General features: G+C 43.5%; 1 protein-coding gene across 7 annotated transcripts; it reads right to left on the bottom strand.

Annotated features, from left to right (window-relative positions):
• Window positions 1-1,116: 1,116 nt before the first annotated feature.
• med23 (mediator complex subunit 23) lies at window positions 1,117-21,092 on the bottom strand. Of its 7 annotated transcripts, none has more exons than XM_070925283.1 (31): window positions 20,996-21,092; window positions 20,262-20,293; window positions 20,061-20,148; window positions 19,852-19,976; window positions 19,456-19,567; window positions 19,120-19,218; window positions 18,881-18,982; window positions 18,650-18,719; window positions 18,182-18,294; window positions 17,997-18,092; window positions 17,134-17,151; window positions 13,163-13,369; window positions 12,187-12,330; window positions 11,784-11,929; window positions 11,352-11,597; window positions 11,068-11,210; window positions 9,976-10,150; window positions 6,452-6,615; window positions 6,149-6,273; window positions 5,839-6,044; window positions 5,207-5,387; window positions 4,952-5,122; window positions 4,596-4,812; window positions 4,299-4,408; window positions 4,008-4,134; window positions 3,456-3,621; window positions 3,294-3,366; window positions 2,994-3,208; window positions 2,755-2,875; window positions 2,502-2,633; window positions 1,117-1,803 (listed from the first exon to the last, which is right to left on the bottom strand). In XM_070925283.1, the coding sequence occupies exons 1-31, from the start codon at window positions 21,044-21,046 to the stop codon at window positions 1,585-1,587; spliced, it is 4,194 nt and encodes a 1,397-aa protein (XP_070781384.1). In that variant the 5' UTR covers window positions 21,047-21,092; the 3' UTR covers window positions 1,117-1,584. The 7 variants fall into 7 exon arrangements, with proteins under 7 accessions (XP_070781384.1, XP_070781386.1, XP_070781383.1 ...); XM_070925285.1 differs by having other exon boundaries at window positions 13,163-13,204; XM_070925282.1 differs by lacking the exon at window positions 17,134-17,151.
• Between the last annotated feature and the right edge of the window lie 291 nt (window positions 21,093-21,383).

Below are 21,383 nucleotides of genomic sequence, written 5' to 3'. Positions count from 1 at the left end.
ATGTCTGTAAAACTAAAATCAATATTTCGCAACATCTAAAACCACAAGTGAGGACGACTAGGAGTTAAAATTGCACCGTCACCACAATGGAAATCACAAGAGATGTCCGGGTCTCTAATGTACTTAAGTAACAGCTTGCATAATGTTCATGTAATTTAGTTACGGCTGACCCGCTGAAGATGTAATGTAATTGAGAGTGGCGAAGTAGGAATGATTGATTATTGGTCTTAACCTTATCGTTTTTCTCCTACGCAAACGCCTGAGTTTCATCAGGATTCACATGCTGCACTGAGGGGAATTAGAACAGCCTTCAAGCTACAGTGACGGCTCACTTTACTTCTCACTGACCACACAAGAATGAGACTGTATCATCGATGCCTCAATTCTCCAGCTTGATGTAAAACCCAAAAGCACCACTTTAATTAGAATTTGATTTACTGACCCAACAAATATACCCCCAGGATTTAGAATCAAGTCGCTCTCTCACCATTAGTTTCATTGCCAATTGTCAAATGGCAAAAATCCCAGATCCAACTCACTGCCAAACTCCTAAGTGTTCTTGGCTTAAAGCTGGGCTTTCCACCAAACATAATGGATAACTATTCGGATATTTTAGAGATATCCCTCTGGCAGAAACAATCTAATGGGGCCAAAAGGGTCTCTAATGCCTCTCTCTCCGTATATCTGTGAGTAGGAGTGACTGAAGGTAACGGTAAATGTTGGACTCCCCCTACTGGTGTCAGGCTGGTGTGTTATTATATTGTATTTTGTATAAGAATCAGAATCAGAAATACTTCTTTGATCCCCGGGTGGAAATTACACAATGACACAGCAGCTCACCTAAAGAAAAAGTGTTTCTTCAGAGTGTGAGAAACGAGTGTTCGCTGACCTGAGACCAGACAGTATTCATATCCAGCCCAACAGCAGGGTAAAGCTATCATGAGTCCAGGGTAACACGAACAAAAGACAAGACAAGACGTGAGTGAAGAAAAGACAACCGTGGAATGAGTCCACTAGTGGTAGAAAGAAACATCAATAAAAAGCAGAACCTGGATTAAGAAAAATCTTTTTTTTAATGAAGTAATAATAATGTACAATATAAAAATTGACTACAAACAGAAAAGTAAAAAAAGATGCTATGATAATAACAAGAAATGCTGTGTCTTTGTAACCCTCCTCAATGCAGCAGATACTGAGAGTCACATATGGTTGTACACTTTGTTGATAGAGATGTCTGTTCTGATAATTCACTACAGATTCTTCACTTCAGAGATATTTTCTAAATATATCAGTACCTCTGAATTCTGTTAAAATCAGCATGGGAACTTTTTCACTTTGCGACAAAGTTGAGATTTCTGATGTTTTCTGATGTCATGCACTTATGAACAAGATTCAGGCTCAGGGGAAAGAATCAGTTCTCTGGGGTTCTTGTTTATAACATTACAAAAACCCTTACTTCAAGCAAAATCCAAATGAAGGGGCACAACTAATGGCAAAAATGTTTCAGGCATTTCAGAAACTCTCAAACTAAATATTTAGGTCTGTGATTCACCATGATTGTACCTGTGTGCTTGCCTAGGCCACCTACATAGGTGTGTGTGTGTGCTGTGTGGAGGAGGAGGGGGAGGCGGCGGCAGAGGATGATGAGAGCGAGGAGGTTGGGGGCTGAGGGGTGGAGGAGGAGGCTGAGGAAGCGGAGGCGGCGGTGGCAGCTGATGATGAAGTCTCTATCTTGCTGCTGTGTGTGATGAAGCGCAGTCGCAGCTTCATGGCCGGACGCAAAGTCATGATGATTTTCTCCACCTGGAAGAAAGAGAAACAGAGACAGATGGAGAGGGATGAACCGAAGAACAGACACGAGTACACACACATAGACAGATAGATGAGCAGCAATGTACTGATAACAAAGAGTAAAGGTTATGGGGAGAAAGAGAGTTTAAAAACAACAACATGATTCTGTTTTGTGTTTAAACTGAGCTGTACAGTTTCTGAAGCAGTAGAATAATTGCGGTACAGCGTAATTACCAGGTCACATTCATTTATGTTACATCACTTGTTTTGAATCACCCAGCACCCAAAAGAAAACACATACATCTCAGGTAAAGACTACTCTGTGAAGTGGCGGCTTTGTCTATTAAATTAATTACTTGAAGTCAATGTAATACACTTGTCTAAGCCTCAAGCACACAGCGGAGCTACAGTTCCATCTCCTCTAATTAACTCTGGTGTCAGTTCTGGACACTGGTGGGGAATTGACTTGCTGCACGGGAGGTGACAGATTCAAACTAAAAATGGAAACTGAAAACACAAAACTGTCTCCTGAGGAGCTGCAAGTTCACAGATGTCATCCTACTTGAAGTCTGGATGACGAAGGTCTCCGTTTGTCTCCATTTTTAGATTTAGATGTCTGTCTACTGTAGTTTTTAAAATAAAGCCATAAAATGTTGTATGGTGAGGTTTATGGTTAATTTTCCGTCTAAATAAAATGAATAAAGTCTCACCTGCTCCTTCACACTGTCTCCAGTGTACATGTATTTAATGTGATAGAGGAAGTCACAGATCGGGTCCATGTAACTGAGATGTTGGCAGTGTTGGTCCACCGCCTGGAGCATCTCATAGAAGGCCACGCCAATCTGAAATACACAAACACAAGGATATATAAAAAAGAAAAACATAAAACTAAACAAACAAACAAAACTTCATTATTGTGCATAACGTTTGTTGCAATTGTCATCTAATAATCGATGGTCAAACCTCCAACATGCATCGTGTCCTCTCCTGCTGGAAGCGCTGCAGGAACGGCCCCACCAGGTGATACACGTAGAGTAACTGGAACTCTGTCTGGACGACGGGCTTCAGCGTCTCTGACAGGAATCTACACAGACACACATTTATGATGACATGACGACCATAAATGATAAAGGGGCGTAGGGAAGGACACACGGAGCAAGAGAGGAGGGTAACAAGACGGAGACTGAGGAAGACTTCCTTACTTGGGAATCAGAGACAGCTGTCCGATGGATGAGTGATGCCAGACAGCGTGTGCTAATGCTAGCACATAGCTGCAGTTCATTTCACTGTAGCTCTGGTGGCAGGCTGTGAAGTCCAGCAAGGCGAAGGGATAACCTGCCCACTCTGTCTCCGACGTCAGTGCCGGAGAGCCTATCACAGACACGATGCGGTCGTGGAGGACGATCCAGTAGGGCTCCTGGAAGAGGGGAGATGGAGGTCGGTGAACAAACTCTATCAAACGATGAAGGACCGTGATGATCTTTTGTGTGTGTCTTTCTTACAGGAAGTGCAGTTATCACAAGTCCAATGGCATTCATCCAAGCTGTGATGTTCTCTCTGGGAACCAGCGGTTGGCTAAAAGGTGAAAGAAAACGTACACAAATTATAAAAAGCAGAGTTTTACAGTAATTTTTCCCAGATGACACTGTGTTTGTCTATTGTACCTCTTCAACACGACATTGAGCAGAGCGTTGCCGACATCTTTTCCCGGCACAGCCAAAGCCATTAGCTCCACGCAGGTGACGTGCAGAGCGTGGGCTGCAGGGTTGGGGAACTCATTGAACCTCCAGTCACAGTTGGGGAAGGGGCCGGGGGACTTGCCAGCCATGGGTGAGAGGGTTAAGGGGGGTAAAGATCACTGGGGGAGGAAAGGAGGTTCAATATGGGCATGAATGTGTGATGGTATTGGTATGCCAACCAATCCATGAGACACTTCCAACTGCCACTTCCATCTTGTTTCCAATAACTCGTCTCTGTTGTAACAGCTACACTGGCTGCAATAAAATGACCTTAGATTCAATTAACTACAGATGAAAAAGCAATTACTATCTGCCTTTAAAGCAAAGAGGCATTAAGGGAGGCTAGAAGTATTGAGTAAGGTAAATAAATTATTCAAGTATCCCAGAGGTGCATGACTTTTTATTAGCCAGCATCAGGGTCAGTTAGAGAGAACAGTGATAGATCCATCTACAAACGGGGAGATTAATGAAGGATATTGTCCACCAGGCGTCCAATCAGCTTGCAGTAGTAGGTGTCGTCAGGGATCCACACATTGTCCTCTCTGGGGTTCATGCCACACTTCAGGTAGGTTTCACTGAGGCACCAACCTGGGGTACGGTTGTCCTATAAAAAAAAAATATAACCAATAAAAATAAATAACAGCTGTAATTACACATAAAATGAGACCAATAAGGAACAACTGCATGCCATTAATAAATTATACATCCAAGAAGTTGTTACATAATGGAGGTATTTTTTACTTTCTTCCTTCATTGCCGTCTGCCTACCTTCAGTGAAGACATGATGGCATGCACCAGTTTTCTCTTCAGATTGGTTCTGTCTCTCAGATGTCGTTCGTAGTAGTGAAGTGTGTTGTACAGGTAGGTGACTGGACGGTCTGCACACAAACACAGCAGTGAATACACATCAGTGTGCACAAACAATGGCCTGAACTTCATTCACATCCCAGGAGATGGCCCTTCTTACCCTTTTCATCTATGTGATTTATTGCTATTGCTCTTTTTCTCATCCTGAACCTCTTTCATCCACACAGTCCTCTTACATTTTAAGACCGCTTTACTCACCATGGAACTTGTACAGCCCTCCCAGGTGGTCCAGCAGCGTTTCCAGAGACTTGGAGACAGGAAGAAGCTCCAGGAAGCGGTGGATGACGATGTCAAAGACAGGCAGGAAGCGCAGGCACACGTTGCCAAAGTAGATGGGCAGGTACTGAGGCTGGAGCTGCATGGGAGGGTTGACTTGGTCCGCAAGTCCCTCAAAGTACAGCTTCTCTGGGTATTTCTGGTAAAGACAACAAACAGACATTAAAATCTAAAGAATATTGTATCTTTAGACCTGGGTTTCTCTCTTCATTTCACGGTTTTATATTGAAATCAGAAAGATCTTCGATGGTATGGATGTGAGTTTTTGTGACGTGTACCTTGTGGTAGCTCATGTGCTTGTTGTGCCAGTCACTCTGCAGCCAGTGCTCAGGAGCGTTCTCCTTGACAAAGTCGTTGACTCGGTTCCTGAAGTCGTTGGGCTTCAGCAGCAGCAGCTGGATTATAAAGTAACAAACCTGAGCCTCGTTGCCCTCATGGCTTCGCATCGCCTGGACGGAGAGGAGAAGAGACGTGAGACACATAGACCTTGTCATACGCTAGATATACTTCTCTGTTTGCAAGTTTCCCCTCACCAGACACAGGATGAGTCTGTCCAGGGTGACGATGTTGTATTTCCAGACCATGTCGTTGAGTATTTCGATGCATTTGTTGAGCTGCTGTCCGCCGGCTGATGTTGAGAACTCGTAGACAAGGAAGTCCGCAAATGTCCGCACGTGAGCCACCAGTGCACGAGCCCCGATACGCTCCAAGACCCTGAAGGGCACAAATATCAGGCTAAAGTTAGCAGTTAACAATACAGTATTCTCCCACTGGATCAATTAGCTACAGATGTTGCTTAGAGACTTGGGAACGCCCCCACCCAGGCCAATTAGTGTAAATTTAAATTGCCAGAACATCAGTGGTGAGAAGCATCATTACCACATGCACCATCAAAACACACTCAGTGTCAGTGATATTGAATGTAACGTGGAAAAATTAAGAGGTGATATGTAAACAAACCTGAACTGGGACTGTGTTATGCATTTGTAATTCATTTTAATGTATTCTTCTGCTGATCAGTATCAACCCTAATTACTTTCACTGGTGTTCAAAGATAAAATATGAAAGTACACTTTTTATAGGCACTGTATATATAATGTGTGTGTCTGTCTGTGTGGATTCTGTTAAAGTGTATCTGTAGAGACACGAAATAAAGACACCAAACCTGAAGCCTATCTGGTTAATGTGGTCCGTCTCCAGCAGCATCTTCCACAGCAGACAGAGGAACAGTGGGGGTGAGCCCTGCATGGAGAAGTGGGTAATGATGTCATTCTCATTGGCCATCGACTTCCACTTCCTGTACTCCTCTTCCACGTTCTTCTTCAGGTTGAATCGAGACTCCTGAGGAACGTTGTTCTGCTTGAAGAACGCCTAGGAGGAGAGAGAGAGAGAGAGGTGGGTGTCGTTACAACAGGATGAATGCATCTGATTTAAGATCACAAGAAATTGCAGTTTGAATTGTGACCATAGTGCACCTGTAGTGGAGCAGGGAAGCAGGACAATGTGTGTGAGGCCCAGTTATGAGGCGTGAAGTTCATGATGGTCTGGAGGATGTCTTTACACCAAGTCCCATGGATGGAGTCGGACCCTGTGAAAAAATCTACACACAGACACGAAGCAGGCAACTTAAATATATATAATTAAGAGGGCAGGCTGGCTGACTGGCAGAAATAAATGAGAAAGGAAGGAAAGAAACAAACAAACTCCAGAATAACAGAGAGCAACAAAGACCTCACGAAAAGAAAGATCTAAAGAAGTAAACCCAGAGAGAGTGCTACCAGTGACGTGCGTGGCTCTGGCCAGGGTGAGGATCAAGGCTCGGTTCAGCTCTTCAGACTCGGCTGACAGAACCGTCTTAGGGTCATTGAGGAAGCGGGTGAACTGGGGCTGCACCTCCGAGCTCCCCAAGGCTGTGATCAACCGCAGAGCTGTGCTCTCCACACTGAGGGAAGAGACACAAACACAGCAAGATAGACAACCAGAGAGAGAGACCATTATCATCATATCTTTTTCTTTTTTAATTACCTTCAGAGGAGGTGGACACAATAAAAACAACACATGTGCAATGTTACACAATGTTATATACAATAGCTCTGCAGTGAATAAAGCTGTGAAGCTTATAATATTTGGTTTGTAGTCAGACTATGTGAGTGAGGTACAGGTTCATATGTAAACCACCTGCACTTAAGTAGAGAAGTAGACCAGTAACTGAATATGAATTCATATCAATCAACAAAATTATCATTCTCATTATTTGTAGTAGTGGAGACTAACAGCAGTAGCTGAAATAATGATATGGTTTACAGCTGAAACTAGTTTAGTGTTCTGTGACTGTGCACAGCTAAAGATCTATTCCACGCAGATGATGACAGGAATCCAGAGGCAATATCATCCAAATCAAAATTACACACTAGGAGAAGCTGGTTGTTTCAGTTGTTAGAGCAAACAATCTGGCATTGCTTGTAAATTCCTTGGAGTGAAGCTTAAGCTGCACACACTGCAGTATGTTTACTTACACAATCTTGTAAGCTGTAAACCCTACTACTCCCCCCGTGAGTTCGCTTCATTCATTCTGGTCGGTGTTTACATTCCACCGGAGGCCAACGTGCAGGACGCACAGCGCGCACTCGCCGACCAGATACTGGAAACGGAGCAGACCAACCCGGACTCCTTAGTTATTGTCCTCGGTGACTTTAACAAAGGTAACCTCAGACATGAACTCCCCAAATACAAACAGTTTATTAAATGCCCCACCAGGGAGGGGAACACTCTGGATCACTGTTACACCACAGTCAGTAACGCTTTTCACGCCGTCACCCGCGCTGCACTGGGACACTCTGACCACGACATGGTCCACCTGATTCCCGCATACAGGCAGAAATTAAAACTTTCTAAGCCTGTTGTGAGAACTTCGAAGAAGTGGACCAGTGAAGCTGCAGAGAACCTGAAGGCGTGTTTGGACTGTACTGACTGGGATGTTTTCAGGACTGCTACCAACAGTCTGGATGAGTACACAGAGGCTGTGACTTCATATATCAGCTTCTGTGAGGACTGCTGCGTACCAACTCGGACCAGGGTGAGTTACAACAACGACAAACCCTGGTTCACAGCAAGACTGCGACAGCTGAGGTTGGAAAAGGAAGAGGCGTTTAAGAGTGGCAACAGAGCGGAGTTTAAGGAAGCCAAGTACAAGTTTAGCAAGGCGGTGAGGGAAGCTAAACGACTGTACTCAGAGAGACTACAAGACCAGTTCTCCTCCAACGACTCTGCTTCTGTGTGGAGGGAGCTCAGGCAGATCACCAACTACAAGCCAAGAGCCCCCAACTCTGCTAACGACCGACGCCTCGCCAACAGCCTCAACGACTTCTACTGTCGCTTTGAAAGACAATGGGACAGTCCTGACACCATCCCCCACACCATCACCCACCAGCTCCAGCCCAACAGCCCCAACCCCCTCATCACACCTGGGGCTGAACTCTCACACCTCCTACCACCACAGCTGCCCCCCACAGCGCCCCCCACTCCTCCAGCATCGACACCTCTGTCTGTCCTTGAAAGAGATGTGAACAGACTCTTCAAGAGACAAAACCCGCGTAAAGCTGCTGGACCAGACTCCATCTCCCCATCCTGCCTGAAGCGCTGCGCCGATCAGCTGTCTCCGGTGTTCACGGACATCTTCAACACCTCACTGGAGACATGCCACGTGCCAGCCTGCTTCAAGGCCTCCACCATCATCCCCGTCCCCAAGAAACCAGGGCCCACAGGATTAAATGACTACAGACCCGTCGCCCTGACCTCTGTGGTCATGAAATCATTTGAACGCCTGGTCCTGTCCCACCTCAAATCCATCACAGACTCTCTACTGGACCCCCTGCAGTTCGCCTACAGAGCCAACAGGTCTGTAGACGACGCCGTCAACCTGGCTCTACACTTCATCCTCCAGCACCTGGACTCCGCAGGATCCTATGCCAGGATCCTGTTTGTGGACTTCAGCTCTGCCTTCAACACGATCGTCCCGGCTCTTCTTCAGGACAAGCTCTCCCAGCTCAACGTGCCTGACCCCACCTGCAGGTGGATCACAGATTTCCTGTCTGACAGGAAGCAGCACGTGAAGCTGGGGAAACACGTCTCAGACTCGCGGACGATCAGCACCGGCTCCCCTCAAGGCTGCGTTCTTTCTCCTCTACTCTTCTCCCTGTACACCAACAGCTGCACCTCCAGTCACCAGTCTGTCAAGCTCCTGAAGTTCGCGGACGACACCACCCTCATCGGACTCATCTCTGGAGAGGATGAGTCTGCCTACAGGTGGGAGATTGACCACCTGGTGACCTGGTGCAACAGCAACAACCTGGAGCTTAACGCTTCAAAGACAGTGGAGATGGCTGTTGACTTTAGGAAGAGCGCAGCCCCACCCGCCCCCATCACCCTGTGTGACTCCCCAGTGGACACTGTGGAGTCCTTCCGTTTCCTGGGCTCCATCATCAGCCAGGACCTCCGGTGGGAGCTGAACATCAGCTCCCTCATCAAGAAAGCCCAACAGAGGATGTACTTCCTGAGGCAGCTGAGGAAGTTTAACCTGCCACAAACAATGCTGGTTCACTTCTACACTGCCATCATAGAGTCCATCCTCACCTCCTCCATCACCGTCTGGTACGCTGCTGCCTCCACCAAGGACAGACGCAGACTGCAGCGTATCATCCGCTCTGCAGAGAGGGTGATCGGCTGCAACCTTCCATCTCTTCAGGACCTGTACTCCTCCAGGACCCTGAGGAGAGCAGGGAAGATCGCTGCCGACCCCTCCCACCCCGGACACCATCTGTTCGACCCCCTCCCCTCTGGCAGGAGGCTGCGGTCCATCAGGACCAAAACCTCCCGCCACAAAAACAGTTTCTTCCCCTCTGCAGTCAACCTGACAAACTCTCACTGACCCCCCCCCCCCCCCCAGAACACAAACACAAGCTATACGTTATATTAACGTACATCACCCCTGTCCCCACTGCGTTACATTAACGCACCCACCCCCTACTGGACACTTTATCTGGACACTTTACTTTATTCTGGTCACTGCACTGTTGTTATTTATCTTATCTTATTTCTATTTTTATTCTTATTCTTATTTTAGCTTTTATATTCTACTTATTTGTTATCAAAACAATAGCACCTTCAGACCACAGCAAATTCCTTGTAATGTATGTTACTTGGCAATAAACAGTTTCTGATTCTGATTCTGATTGTAGTAGTGATAGTATCAGTCATCTTGTAGTGACTGATAGTAAGTATGTTGAATATATGTCTACATTACCATAGATGCAGCTGATTCTGGTTGGTCTGGGGTACAGCAGCCAGACTGTGCAGATGACTCAGCAGCTGGACTCTGTAGTGTGGCTGGATGTGGTGCATCCTGTAGCTGAACATCTCCAGCAACGTGTGAAGGATTCCCCACGCGTGAGACTTAAACACGTTAGGCAGCAACTGGCCTGAACAGACGGAGAGTGTCACGCAATTTAACATGTGTCTGCTGGCCGGAAGAGATGGATTAATGTTAAACGCAAATGAGTCAGTCTGCTCAAAATGCAACCCAGTGGACAAGCTGATGTCTGAATACAAATTAGACTAGGACATGCTGGAGGAGTTATAACACTCTTACAAATTCTGAAAATGTACTAAATCCCTCATAAGTCAGATTTTTGATTTTTAATCATGCTCATGTTCATAAGAGACATGGGTGGTGTATTAGAAACATAACAGCATAACTGAGATTATCCTGCTGTCCCTTTGAATGTTAGTCTGCCATGGTACACTGGGGGAAAAAAACTATGAAGACTCAGGATAAACTAAATTCAATTAAATTTTAATTGACAGATACTCAAATAGGTATATATTGTTATTATTTGAGCTCCGAATAAATAACATTTCAGGCTTTTTGACTTTTTTTTCTGTTCATGGTGTACAGGAGGTCCTTTTTTAACAGTTTTTCTCACCGATTTGTTGTTTGACCACTGCTTTGTTGCTGGAGCTTGCCTCAGTAAATATGGCATCATGATTCATTCACTGACTATTTTGTCTTAAAAGGTATATGTCTTTCAGCCTGCCTTACACTGGTTATACAGCTATGAAGCTTAACTGTATAAATAAGACACTGTGGTTATTCAAGTCTTTTTCTTGCTTTCCTCTCCTAAGCTTTCTAGCTTCCTCCTCACACTGCCTGATAATCTGTGCTTCTTAAACCATGAGATGTGTGTGTTTCCGAGTGCATCTGCATGAGTGTGTGCTGGCGCTGATGCGACACTGAAATGAGGTATACAAATTACACTTCGTGCTTTCTATGTCTTAAGTTAACAACCTTTCAACACGGTGGACATTTTCAGTGAATTCAAATGTTTCTGTAACTCACTGATGAATCCTTTGATGCCCAGTGACTCGATCTCCATATAGACCAACAGTCTGCTGTATGTTTCTACCAGTGCAGGGGCCAGAGCGATGCTGGATTTGGCGTGGGCCAACTTTATTACCCGCGTGGCAATACTGTGGATCAGACTGGAGGCAAAGAGAGAGAGACAAAGAGACAGAGTGAGTGAGAGGCAGTTTTAATAAATGATCGCTGTAGCTGTCTGTGTAATCAACTGTCCTTCTTAAAATCATCTATATATCATTTTTTAAACAAAGCACATCCTCTACCTCATCTTTGCATGCACTGTGAGTGAATCCAGCAGGTTCATGGGCAGCGGGGTGACAGATCCTGATGCCATACAGTTGGTGCCGGGTAGGTTGATCCTCATAGACCCGTTTCCATAGATGGTCTCTACCAGGACGCCCATCGGCAGAGTGAAGCACTCAGAGTTGGTGCTGTAGGCATTACACAGCAGGGCGATCTTGTAGTCGGACATGCCCAGAGTCTTGTTACGCAGCGACTGCTGGAGAAACCTGACAGACAGGAGGGAGGGAAGCAGAGCGATGTTGAGCATTTGCTTGAGGTTTTATTTAGCTATTAACTGGGGGCAGTATTTTGATGTACAGTTGTACAGGCACACACACGTGGAAGTGCACATTTTTAAGTATCTATTGACCTAAAGATAATATTTCAAGGTCCAGTTTTTTAAAGATACGTACTCATGGTGTAGTTTCAGAGAGTGTGGTATGGGTATCTGTAGTTTGGAGTTGTCGTTCTGAGCTTTGCGGTTCAGGTGGATCCAGATGCAGGTCATGGCAAAGGAATGAGTCGACTGCGGCTTGTTAATGTCTGGAACTGGAATGCACTGGAGTGGGAGAGAAAACATGGATAAATCTGATGGTACCACCTATATAGTTGTTATTTATAGAACATATTACGATCCCTCTCATAACCACTTCTACTACTGCTATACCCACCAAAACGTCTAACACTTAGTAAAAAACACTCAACTGCAACAGAAAACATTTGAAGCAAGATGGCACAAAAGAAATAAAAGAAATAAAATAAAATCGAGCACTATTAATAATGTAAAACTAAAATCATTCCTTGGCATACGTGTACCTCTTTTTCTGGGTAAAGCAGGTCAAAGAGCTTCATGACAGGCAGGAAGTCAGCTAAGGCATTCTTCTGAATGCTTCCTGATATGAACTGCAGCAAGACCCACATCAGGTGGTCTCTCCCTTTAATGAGACCTCTACCTGCAAGCTAGAGAGAGAGACCAACTCAACAACAAGGGTCACATCAGTTGATACCTGATCATTTAAACACCCACTCTTGAATATTGTAAATTTTGTTTTTCTTAGTTTCACACCCAGAGGCCACAGAGACCAGAGAGCTGGTATTATCTTACTCCTTTTAGCAGAAGGTTGTAAAAGTGTCTTTAATTTGTTTACTGCACATTGTTACTGCCTAAGCTGCCCTCCAGTTGCTTGATTTGCATGTGTTTGGTTTCACTGTGAATATTTATTTCCTATTAGCAGTTATACACGTTAGACAAGACATGGATTTGATGTATTTCTGATGCAACTAAATATGGCTTATAAGATTTTACACTGAAGGTGCTGCCAGCTATTTTTACATCTATTTTAAGAAGGGTGAAGAAATTCCTAGTTATTACACCAGAGCTGGTGTGTCACCTTAAATCTAGGGTAAGGACTCCTTTCCTCCTCCTCCTCCTCCTTTAATTAAGGAGGAGTTTTTTTTATGTTGAACTTCTTAATTCATTGATCTTTCCATCTTGAGACACAGTATGTCATACAGCCGTCGTCTTCTACGATATAATTTCTTGTTTGGGTGTCTATTAGACTTTTTAACTTGTATGTTTGTATGACAAAAAATTTGATTGTTCACATTTATGTTCTTAATGGCAGACACTGAATGTCTGTCCCCAATGATAAAAGTTGGTGAATTGTGAAAAGAAAGTCTGATATGTTGTATTTTGTAAATATATTTAGGGATATTGTCAATAAACCAAAATCATATTACCCATTATTAGGACCATTAACTCTTCCTTCCTCTGCTATCTGCCACCTCTTACCTTTTGATGTAATGACAGCACCATGTGCGGGAAGCTGGCGAACTGAAACAACACAAAGAAGATGAGCTGGGAGGAGAGGTGCTGCCACAGCAACTGGCTAGTTCCTCCAATATCTGCGTCAAAGTGCTCCTCGGTCTCTGAGCGCTCCATGGCGTACACCACGAGGTCCACCAGCTGCTCCTCTAGCACTGGGCAACGCTGCTTATGCTGGCAGGGGAGGAGGGGAGTGTTAAAGGATAAAGAAAATAGTGGGCAGGAGTTAAACAGAGAAAGGGAGGGAAAGACGTCCAAGGACAGAAATAGACAGAAAAAGAAAAGGGGTGAAGGAAACATTGACAGACAGAGGGAAAGGAAGGGAGAAGAAAGACAGATAGAGAGAGGGAGAGATGAGGGGAAGATCATCATTAAATTACTTCACATACACATTTTCATGTTAATAGATGCTCCAACAATTGTTAGAAATTCCTTGCATGCAGGACGCCATCTCATTCCTGCCTCTGTCAGCCGGGTAAACCTTCCTCTGGCCCCTTTTCCACATTTACCTTTATCTCCATATGTTCTGCAAATTTTCCTGTGATGTTATTAAACTTCAGTGTCCAGGCACCTCCAGTAATTTGCCGAGTTGTAATTTGGAACTGGTAAGATTTTCGTCAAATCTTCTGTTACAGCTCCAGTGCACGCAAAAGGTTGCAGCGATCTTACATTAAAGTTTTACATGGAGAGAGTGAACTAATCACAAAAGATGGTTCATGTGTTTGCGGGGAGTTATGATATTTGAGACTCAAGATACAGCAGCCGATTAGCTCTGAACTCACAAACTAATCCAGACGTGAAGTCATGAGTAAACATGGGAGGTCATGGACCATGGGAGAAGGTAATTGGTTTTAGAACATCCCACCGAAGGACTGCAGAAAATTTGCCAGCTAATGTGCGTTGTCCTTATAGAGAAATGAAACGAAAATCATGTAAACACTATTAATGAAAACATATTGTAACACTGAGTCAGTGTGTTTCCATACAGAACTGCAAAACACGTGACCCTCATTGGGGTAAACCAGCAATGTTCATATGTTAAGGGGACTTTTGATGAAAGATGGGAGGAGAGAGGGAAAGAGGGAAAGGGATGAAGAGAAAGTCAGAAAAATGGCAGGGAAGGCATGCTCATGGAGCAGCTCAGGATCATGTGGATGACTGTGTAGACATGGCACAATCACATAGTACATGACTGTTTCAGACTATATCTTTGACTATTAACAGACATAATTTCATGCCAAAACAAGACACTGGTCTTTTTCAAAGATTTGGAATATTAAAACCTACTAATGCTGACATTTTCCTATTAACCCAGGGTGGGAAACTTAACTTCACCCACCAGTGACAGAGCAGGAGTGTGGATCTCTGCAGTGAATACCACTGTAGGACTTAACAGAGCCCATTTCACACAACTGGGACACGACACAGGAACTAAACAGCAAAGCACAGAGCAGTACAATATGACACAGCACAGCACTAAACACCAAACCAAACCAAACAGCAGCATGTTCCATGCAGGTTTGGGAAAATGGGGAGGCGGTGTGAATGGGAAGAAGAGGAGTTGTGAGGCTGACCGTCACTTCTCTTCCTCTGCCACCAAACAAACACACACACACACACACACACACACACACACACACACAGAAAGAGAGAGGGCAAGAGTAAAACAAAGAAAAGGAGAGAGAAAGAGAGAGGGATCCACAGGCGTATCTTCTATGTACTGTACAAAAAAAGTCAGCCCAGTGGCTTAACTAGTTACATCCCAAAGCTAGAAACAGTGAAATCAACAGTGGCTGCGCTATAATCCACACACATGCTCAACTCAATGGCAAACTGAAATTGGGAAGCCATTCAACTGTCTCTCAACCCACATCTTTCTTTTTAGTGTAGATTCACCACCGATAGTGATCACTGCAGGTTAATTGTTAAACCAGTAAGCATGTCACGCATCTGCCACTGACAGTTCATTTCAGACTCTGTGTTTTGAATTTCACAGCCTTTATTCAGACAAGCAATTAAATGTAATTAATATATTGGTCAAAGGGTTAAACCTCATCCTCAACTAAAAAGAAGAAGTACGTCCTTTTCAATCGCTCTGATCATTTTTGGCACATAAAAGTCTAAGTTTGAAATAAATGGACATGGAAGCTGTTGCTTGTAGTTCGTTATGCTCTGCAGCTCAGTACCATTAACCAATAATGTCAAATTATGATACAAAAGGTACAAAGAAAAATAAATAAATCAAAAAGTCATCAACCACACATATCATCAACCAATGAACATCACACAACACAGGTCAGAGTTCACTCATCCAGTCAAGACTGAATCACACATCAGCCGACCTGGGCAAAACACTGATTAAAAAAAAAAGAAAATAAACAATTAGCATATGGAGCATCTGGCCTCGTAGTCCACACTTTGCCATGTCTTCTATTTTTGAAGCTGCCCCTGCAGTTAAATGTGTGCGCTGCTGTCCGAGCTTAGAACTTTGTAATTATAAAAATATCACTCCATCTCTTACCTGGAGAGACAAGAGGTACTCTTTGGAGAATAGATAGCTTCGTTAAAGGAATGCAAAGTGAGGTCAGCAGTGCATGAGCATTACAAATTACAAGCCACTCATTTAAGAAGCCTCCATCGTTGATTAGATGCCACGAGCTGCATAGGAATAAGGTTCACTGATGTACTGCAGCATCAAAGGGTAATTTAGACTGGAAGCAGAAGACATGACAATGAGAGTATCGTAAAGATCCACCAACTTACAATGCCTACCTAAAAATAGGTCAATTGATGATGATAAATTGACCTGTAGACCTCCTGATATACTAGTGCAAATGGTCTTCCTGTGATTACTTCCTGGTCACTTGATCTGCAAAGCATAATAAAACTATATTGCTGTATGAGTTTTGCCCAGGTCAGCACAACAGAAAGCAGTAAAAAGGTCAGACACTGGAGGACCTCACTAACAACAGGCAAGGACCAGACAACATTCATACATGCAGTGCAGCAGGACTTGAAATGTCAACAGCAGGGTTTTAATCAGATATACTTAATGTCAGTTTGTTGGCTGGAACCACAGGTTGTATATCATGGCAGGGACTAAAAATACTGCAAAAACTGCAGTCCAGAGAATCTATAACTGTCTCGGTCTGGAGGGCAAACTGTATGATCAGTGTCCGTTAGCTCAGCTTACGTCAAGGAGGAGCCAGGGTTCTAAAATAAAATCTAAATGATGTATGGAAATTGGTCATGGACCAAAGCATGGCAAATATACATAAGAATATAACAGATGAGGCGTATTAAACATTAACAAGGATTTCCAATGTTGCAAAAACATCATCATTTCTATGAGCATTGGTGGTGACCAGTTGGTAACAGCTACTGGCTTATTTCCATTCATAAAAAGCACTATTATAATAAGCAAGAAATTCTATTTCTGGGAAGGATGACTTATTTGCCCAGAATATCGTCTTATAAAGAGATACTGAATATTAACAGAAGATATTGGCCATCTGTGGTTCAATCAATACATTATTATTGCTTCTGTAATTATTCTGCTGTATTAAAAGTAGAACATATGAAGCAAACTGATTTTACTGAAAATGTAACAGGAAACCATTTTCTTTCACGCCACCCTATCAGTTGAACAAATCATCCATGGTTAATGATCCATAAACAGCCTGCCTGTCCATCGATCAACCTGCTGCCGCCTGTCTGTCATACCAGTATTTACTTATTTATATCTCTCTGTAGCCCTGCTGTGACCATGTCAAGCTCTGTAGCATTTCTCTTTACTCCATCTCAAGTTTTCTTTTCTTTTTCTTTCTTAATCCAGTTTCCCATTTCTATGATATCAGCGAGCCTAAAGAGCTAAGCGTCCAATGGGCTGGTTAGTTGGGAGGTAGGTCAAGCGACCAGGAAGAGGAACAACGACATACCTGGGCAATGTTCAGAGTCTAGAGAGCGCATGGCAGAGAGACAGACAAACACAATACACAACCAGAGAACAAAAGAGAGAGAAAAGAGAGAAACAAAGAAAGAAGGAGAAAGAAACAGGAAGGGAAAAAGGAGAGACAGAGAAAGAGAAAGTGGTGACTAAGGAGGCTAGGTTGTTCACTGTCCGTTCAGCACAATTAGCATCAACTCAGCCAATTCAGACAAACTGGATTGTGTTTGTTCACATTTAAAATAAGAAAAATCTAAATCAGAGCACTGGCCAGGGCTGATTATTGCTTTCTGTTAGCAACAAACTGTCTGGACACAATGAGTGCTGGTCAAACTGAGTCTATGGTGCTTAGTGAGCTGGGCTGAGTTGAAACTGCATGAACCCAACAGGGAAAACTAACACCAGTGCATTATGGGTCAAGCTCACAGCATTGGCTTGCTTTACATATGGTCTTATATAGCTGTATTACCAGGGCAACAAGGGAGGGGAGGGGTGTCAAAGGAGAACAATGTGGGGAGGAAAAGAGGAGAAACAAGAAATAAAAAAAGAAAGGAGTATGAAGAAAAGAGCCAGGTAAAGATGAACAAAACAAACAAAAAGAGCAGGAGGACAAACTAAGACATGAACAGGATGAGGTAGAGGAATAAGTCAAGGAGAAAAAGAACAACAGACAAGGGGCAGAGGAGAGGAGACAAGCATGAAAAAGAACAGGAGGAGCAGAGAGAGTGGGGTGGCAAAAATGACAAAGAAAGGGGAGAGTCGATAAAAAGAGTCATAGGGACAGGAGAAGCGAGGGCAGGTGGAGGGCCTGGTACAGAAGCAAAGTAGCAAAAGTAGGAGAAGAGGCTGGTATACCTGTTTGTTGAGTCCTAACATGTTGCACACCATTTCTCTTGAATATGGCTGCTCTAACACATAGCGCAGCAAGCCCGTCTGTGGCTCAAACAGGTCCTGCAAACAAACAGTATACAGTTTATCACTGCCTAATGTGTGTGTGTGTGTGTGTGTGTGTGTCTGTAGTGTATATGTCAATATGCTACCTTGTCAAATGGCAGCATGCCTCTCAGAGGGAAGCGGAGAGTAGTGGGGTCTAACTTCCACGAGTTGCAGATGGCCCCGCTGTTATTCACTACTGGTAACAAGCTGCACCGACCTGTGGACACACACAGACACACATGAAATTACTTAACAGGAGCACTTCACTCAAAGACTATAAGTCATAAATCTGTGGCATGCAATGTGGCATACATAATTGCCTAAATCTTTATTTGTGTGTCTTTATAGTTGTACATTTCCTACTGTTTTCCCCCTTTGGATCAGATTTCCCTTTTTCCCCTTTAGATTATATTTTGTTTTTTAAAAGGAATGGCCTTCATTAAAGCTTTGGCAAAGCATAAAGAAGAGAAACAGTTTGCCAAGAACAAGAACCCTTGAGAAGAAACAGAAAATTATCTTTTTGATCAATATTTTGTAAGCTTCCAGTGTGGGTCTGTTTATGTGTCTCTTACCGCAGATAGAGTTGATTCTGGCTGTGGGTCTGAAACTGTCCACAAAGTCTGATATCAAACTGCCTAGAAGCTACAAACAGAGACCACATGAAAGAGGGAAAACAAAACAGAAAGATGTGTTAGGTACACATGATATATCTGCGTGCGCGCACACACACACACACACACACACACACACACACACACACACACACACACACACACACACACACACAAGAAACCCCCACTTACCCAGTGTGACAGCTGTCCCTCTGGATACAGTTTTCTGATTTCTGTGATGGCAAAGTAGGCTGGCAGGAGGCAAGCATTTCTGTCCAGAATGTACTCTACCACCTTGGATACACACATAAATAAATACAGTATTAAAGACACAGATTTGGTATGCTTACAGATAATTATCCAAACAAGCCATCAGAGTGACAAATCACAAAGAATTACATTTAATAAGTGAAAGTTAGACAAATAAATACCTCTCTGGCAGCCAGAAGCTGCTGGACTATTGCTGAGCTGACAGTGGTGGGTATTGTTTGAATCTTATCCAGTACAGCTTTCAACAGGTCTCGAACACCCTGAAATACACACACACACACCCACACACACACACTTTACATGAAAACAAATCTGGTGATGGAAGATTATGATTTATAACAACTGTCTTTTAAGAAGAGCTGAAAAATGCAGAGAAAATAATTGCATTGGCTGAGATGAGGCTGATGTTGTAACAATGCCAAAAAGTAAACAAATACTGATCACATTAAAAACAATAATGCATATACAACAAGGGGAAGTGTGCTTGTGTGTGAGACCTTGTAGTCCACCCCTCCAATGATTTTGCGAATCAATTTGAAAGTTAACGCCCACAACTGAGTCCTCTCCCACTCCAAACTGTCCGAGCTTATCAGAGCGACACACACCATCCTTCAGACACACAAAGACATTCATTAGATGGATGATTAAGACAAATAAGAGTGCGATAGATAAGAGAGACATTACGTTAATGAAATTATCATGTAAATGAAAAGTAATATTTTCAATTATGATTATGATTCATCTATTCCAATTATATCTTAAGGCAAGAGCTGACAGTGATATTGTGGCTTAAAAAAAAATCCCAATAAATCTTATTATTAGACTCTTTATTAGATTCAGTATGTCTGTAGACCTTTGCAAGTGTGTGTGTGTGTGTGTGTGTGTGTGTGTACCTGGGCGGTAACAGACTGGTCTCCACAGCCATTGCGAGACAGTCGTAGAGGAAGGAGATCCTTTTTGGACTGTGCTGGCTGTGTATAAAGCGCACTATCCACTGTACACACTGTTCATGAGACTCCTGCAGAAAGACATGGAGGCAATTGAAAACATCCAGCCAATCATTCATCACCTCATGTACGAGCGTGTGTCTGTGTTTACAGACCTGCGGTAGTGTTCCCCAGTATTGTCTGAAGGCTCCGAGACAACTGATCAGCTTAGTCCTCTCATCCTCTGGAGTGTCCATAAACATCCTAAAACACAACAAGTGATAAAGAGTGCAACAACATTACAACGTTACGCACACCTGTTTTAACTACACAATAACAAAACTGGAGGCGTGAGTGAGTGTCTGGAGCCATCTTACCCAGCAAAGGCCTCTTCTATCATCTCGGTTTTCTGAGGAAAGGAGGAGAAAATTAAAATTGAGATAAGATAATGTGGGAGGACATAAAATGTTTTCATTCTCTATCACTCTTCTGTAGTTTGATCTAACAGCCTTCCACTTATGTCCTATTAATAGTACTTCCAATAATAACAAATCTCTGCTCAGTAGGGTACACACTGAGGTCATGGCTGGCAGTATCTGCTACAGGACAACACCTGATGTTGGTAGAGATTAGAGTGTCTTGCTCAGGGACACTTCAGCAGAGTGAATGCCTGCCAGCTTGGGGGTTTGAGTGCAGGTGCAGTGCAATCAGTATATGTTTTTCAAACACAGTTGTAGGAAGAATCCTTCTTCCTTTAACTACAGCTAAACATCCTCTCTCTATGCTTCTGCTCATCGTCAACTGGCAAGCAAGACACTAATTCAAAGAACTTGAAGACACACTACAGAAAGTGTGAAGCTTCCGATTGTTTTGAAATGTAAAGGTGTCATTAGAGATGAAAACATCACAATCTCAGCTGTTAGTTCATATATTTATAGTTAGCTACAACAATACTGCATAGAGACAAACGCTATCTAGCTGATTGTTGGAATTATTAAAAGCACCACTGCAGGTCCATGAATGGACGCTTAATGGAAAAGGCTAACGTTGTCTGATATGCTAACTGCTGTTAGCTTTAAACCCAGTAAATAATGATGAAAATGCAAATTACCACAACATCCTCAAAGATGCTCTGGAGCTGCGTTTCCATCGAGAGCGCCATGGTTGCATCAAAAAAGTTCGTTTCTAGCGAACCATCACACAAATCAACCAGGTCACTATTTCAGTGGGCGCAGACAATGCTATCAACAAGCTACATGCTAACAGGCACCGGAATGAATGCGCCGACAGAGGCGCAACTGCAAAAACAATCCGGAGACACATCAGAGACACAAGCTACACAGTTCCGCTTCATTTTGTCATCATGATGTGTTACCCCTATGCCTCTGTAATCTCAAAGTATGATAAGTATAATATATGATTGACAGCCCTCCAAGGATCAAGGCTCTCATTGTTTTGAAGACTACTTTTGCGTTACCTCGCAATATTTTGCATTCCCT

This window comes from Enoplosus armatus, chromosome 19, assembly GCF_043641665.1.
Source record: "Enoplosus armatus isolate fEnoArm2 chromosome 19, fEnoArm2.hap1, whole genome shotgun sequence".
NCBI lineage: Eukaryota > Metazoa > Chordata > Actinopteri > Centrarchiformes > Enoplosidae > Enoplosus > Enoplosus armatus.
This window is presented reverse-complemented; position numbering and strand designations above follow the sequence as displayed.

Excerpts from the sequence above, each read along its gene's own strand:
- med23 (XM_070925283.1), bottom strand. The coding sequence starts at position 21,046 with ATGGCGCTCTCGATGGAAACGCAGCTCCAGAGCATCTTTGAGGATGTT. Across the intron at positions 18,720-18,880 it reads AGGGACAGCTGTCACACTGG|CTTCTAGGCAGTTTGATATC; the intron begins GTAAGTGGGGGT and ends CTCTGTTTGTAG. Across the intron at positions 3,367-3,455 it reads CTCAATGTCGTGTTGAAGAG|CCAACCGCTGGTTCCCAGAG; the intron begins GTACAATAGACA and ends TTCACCTTTTAG.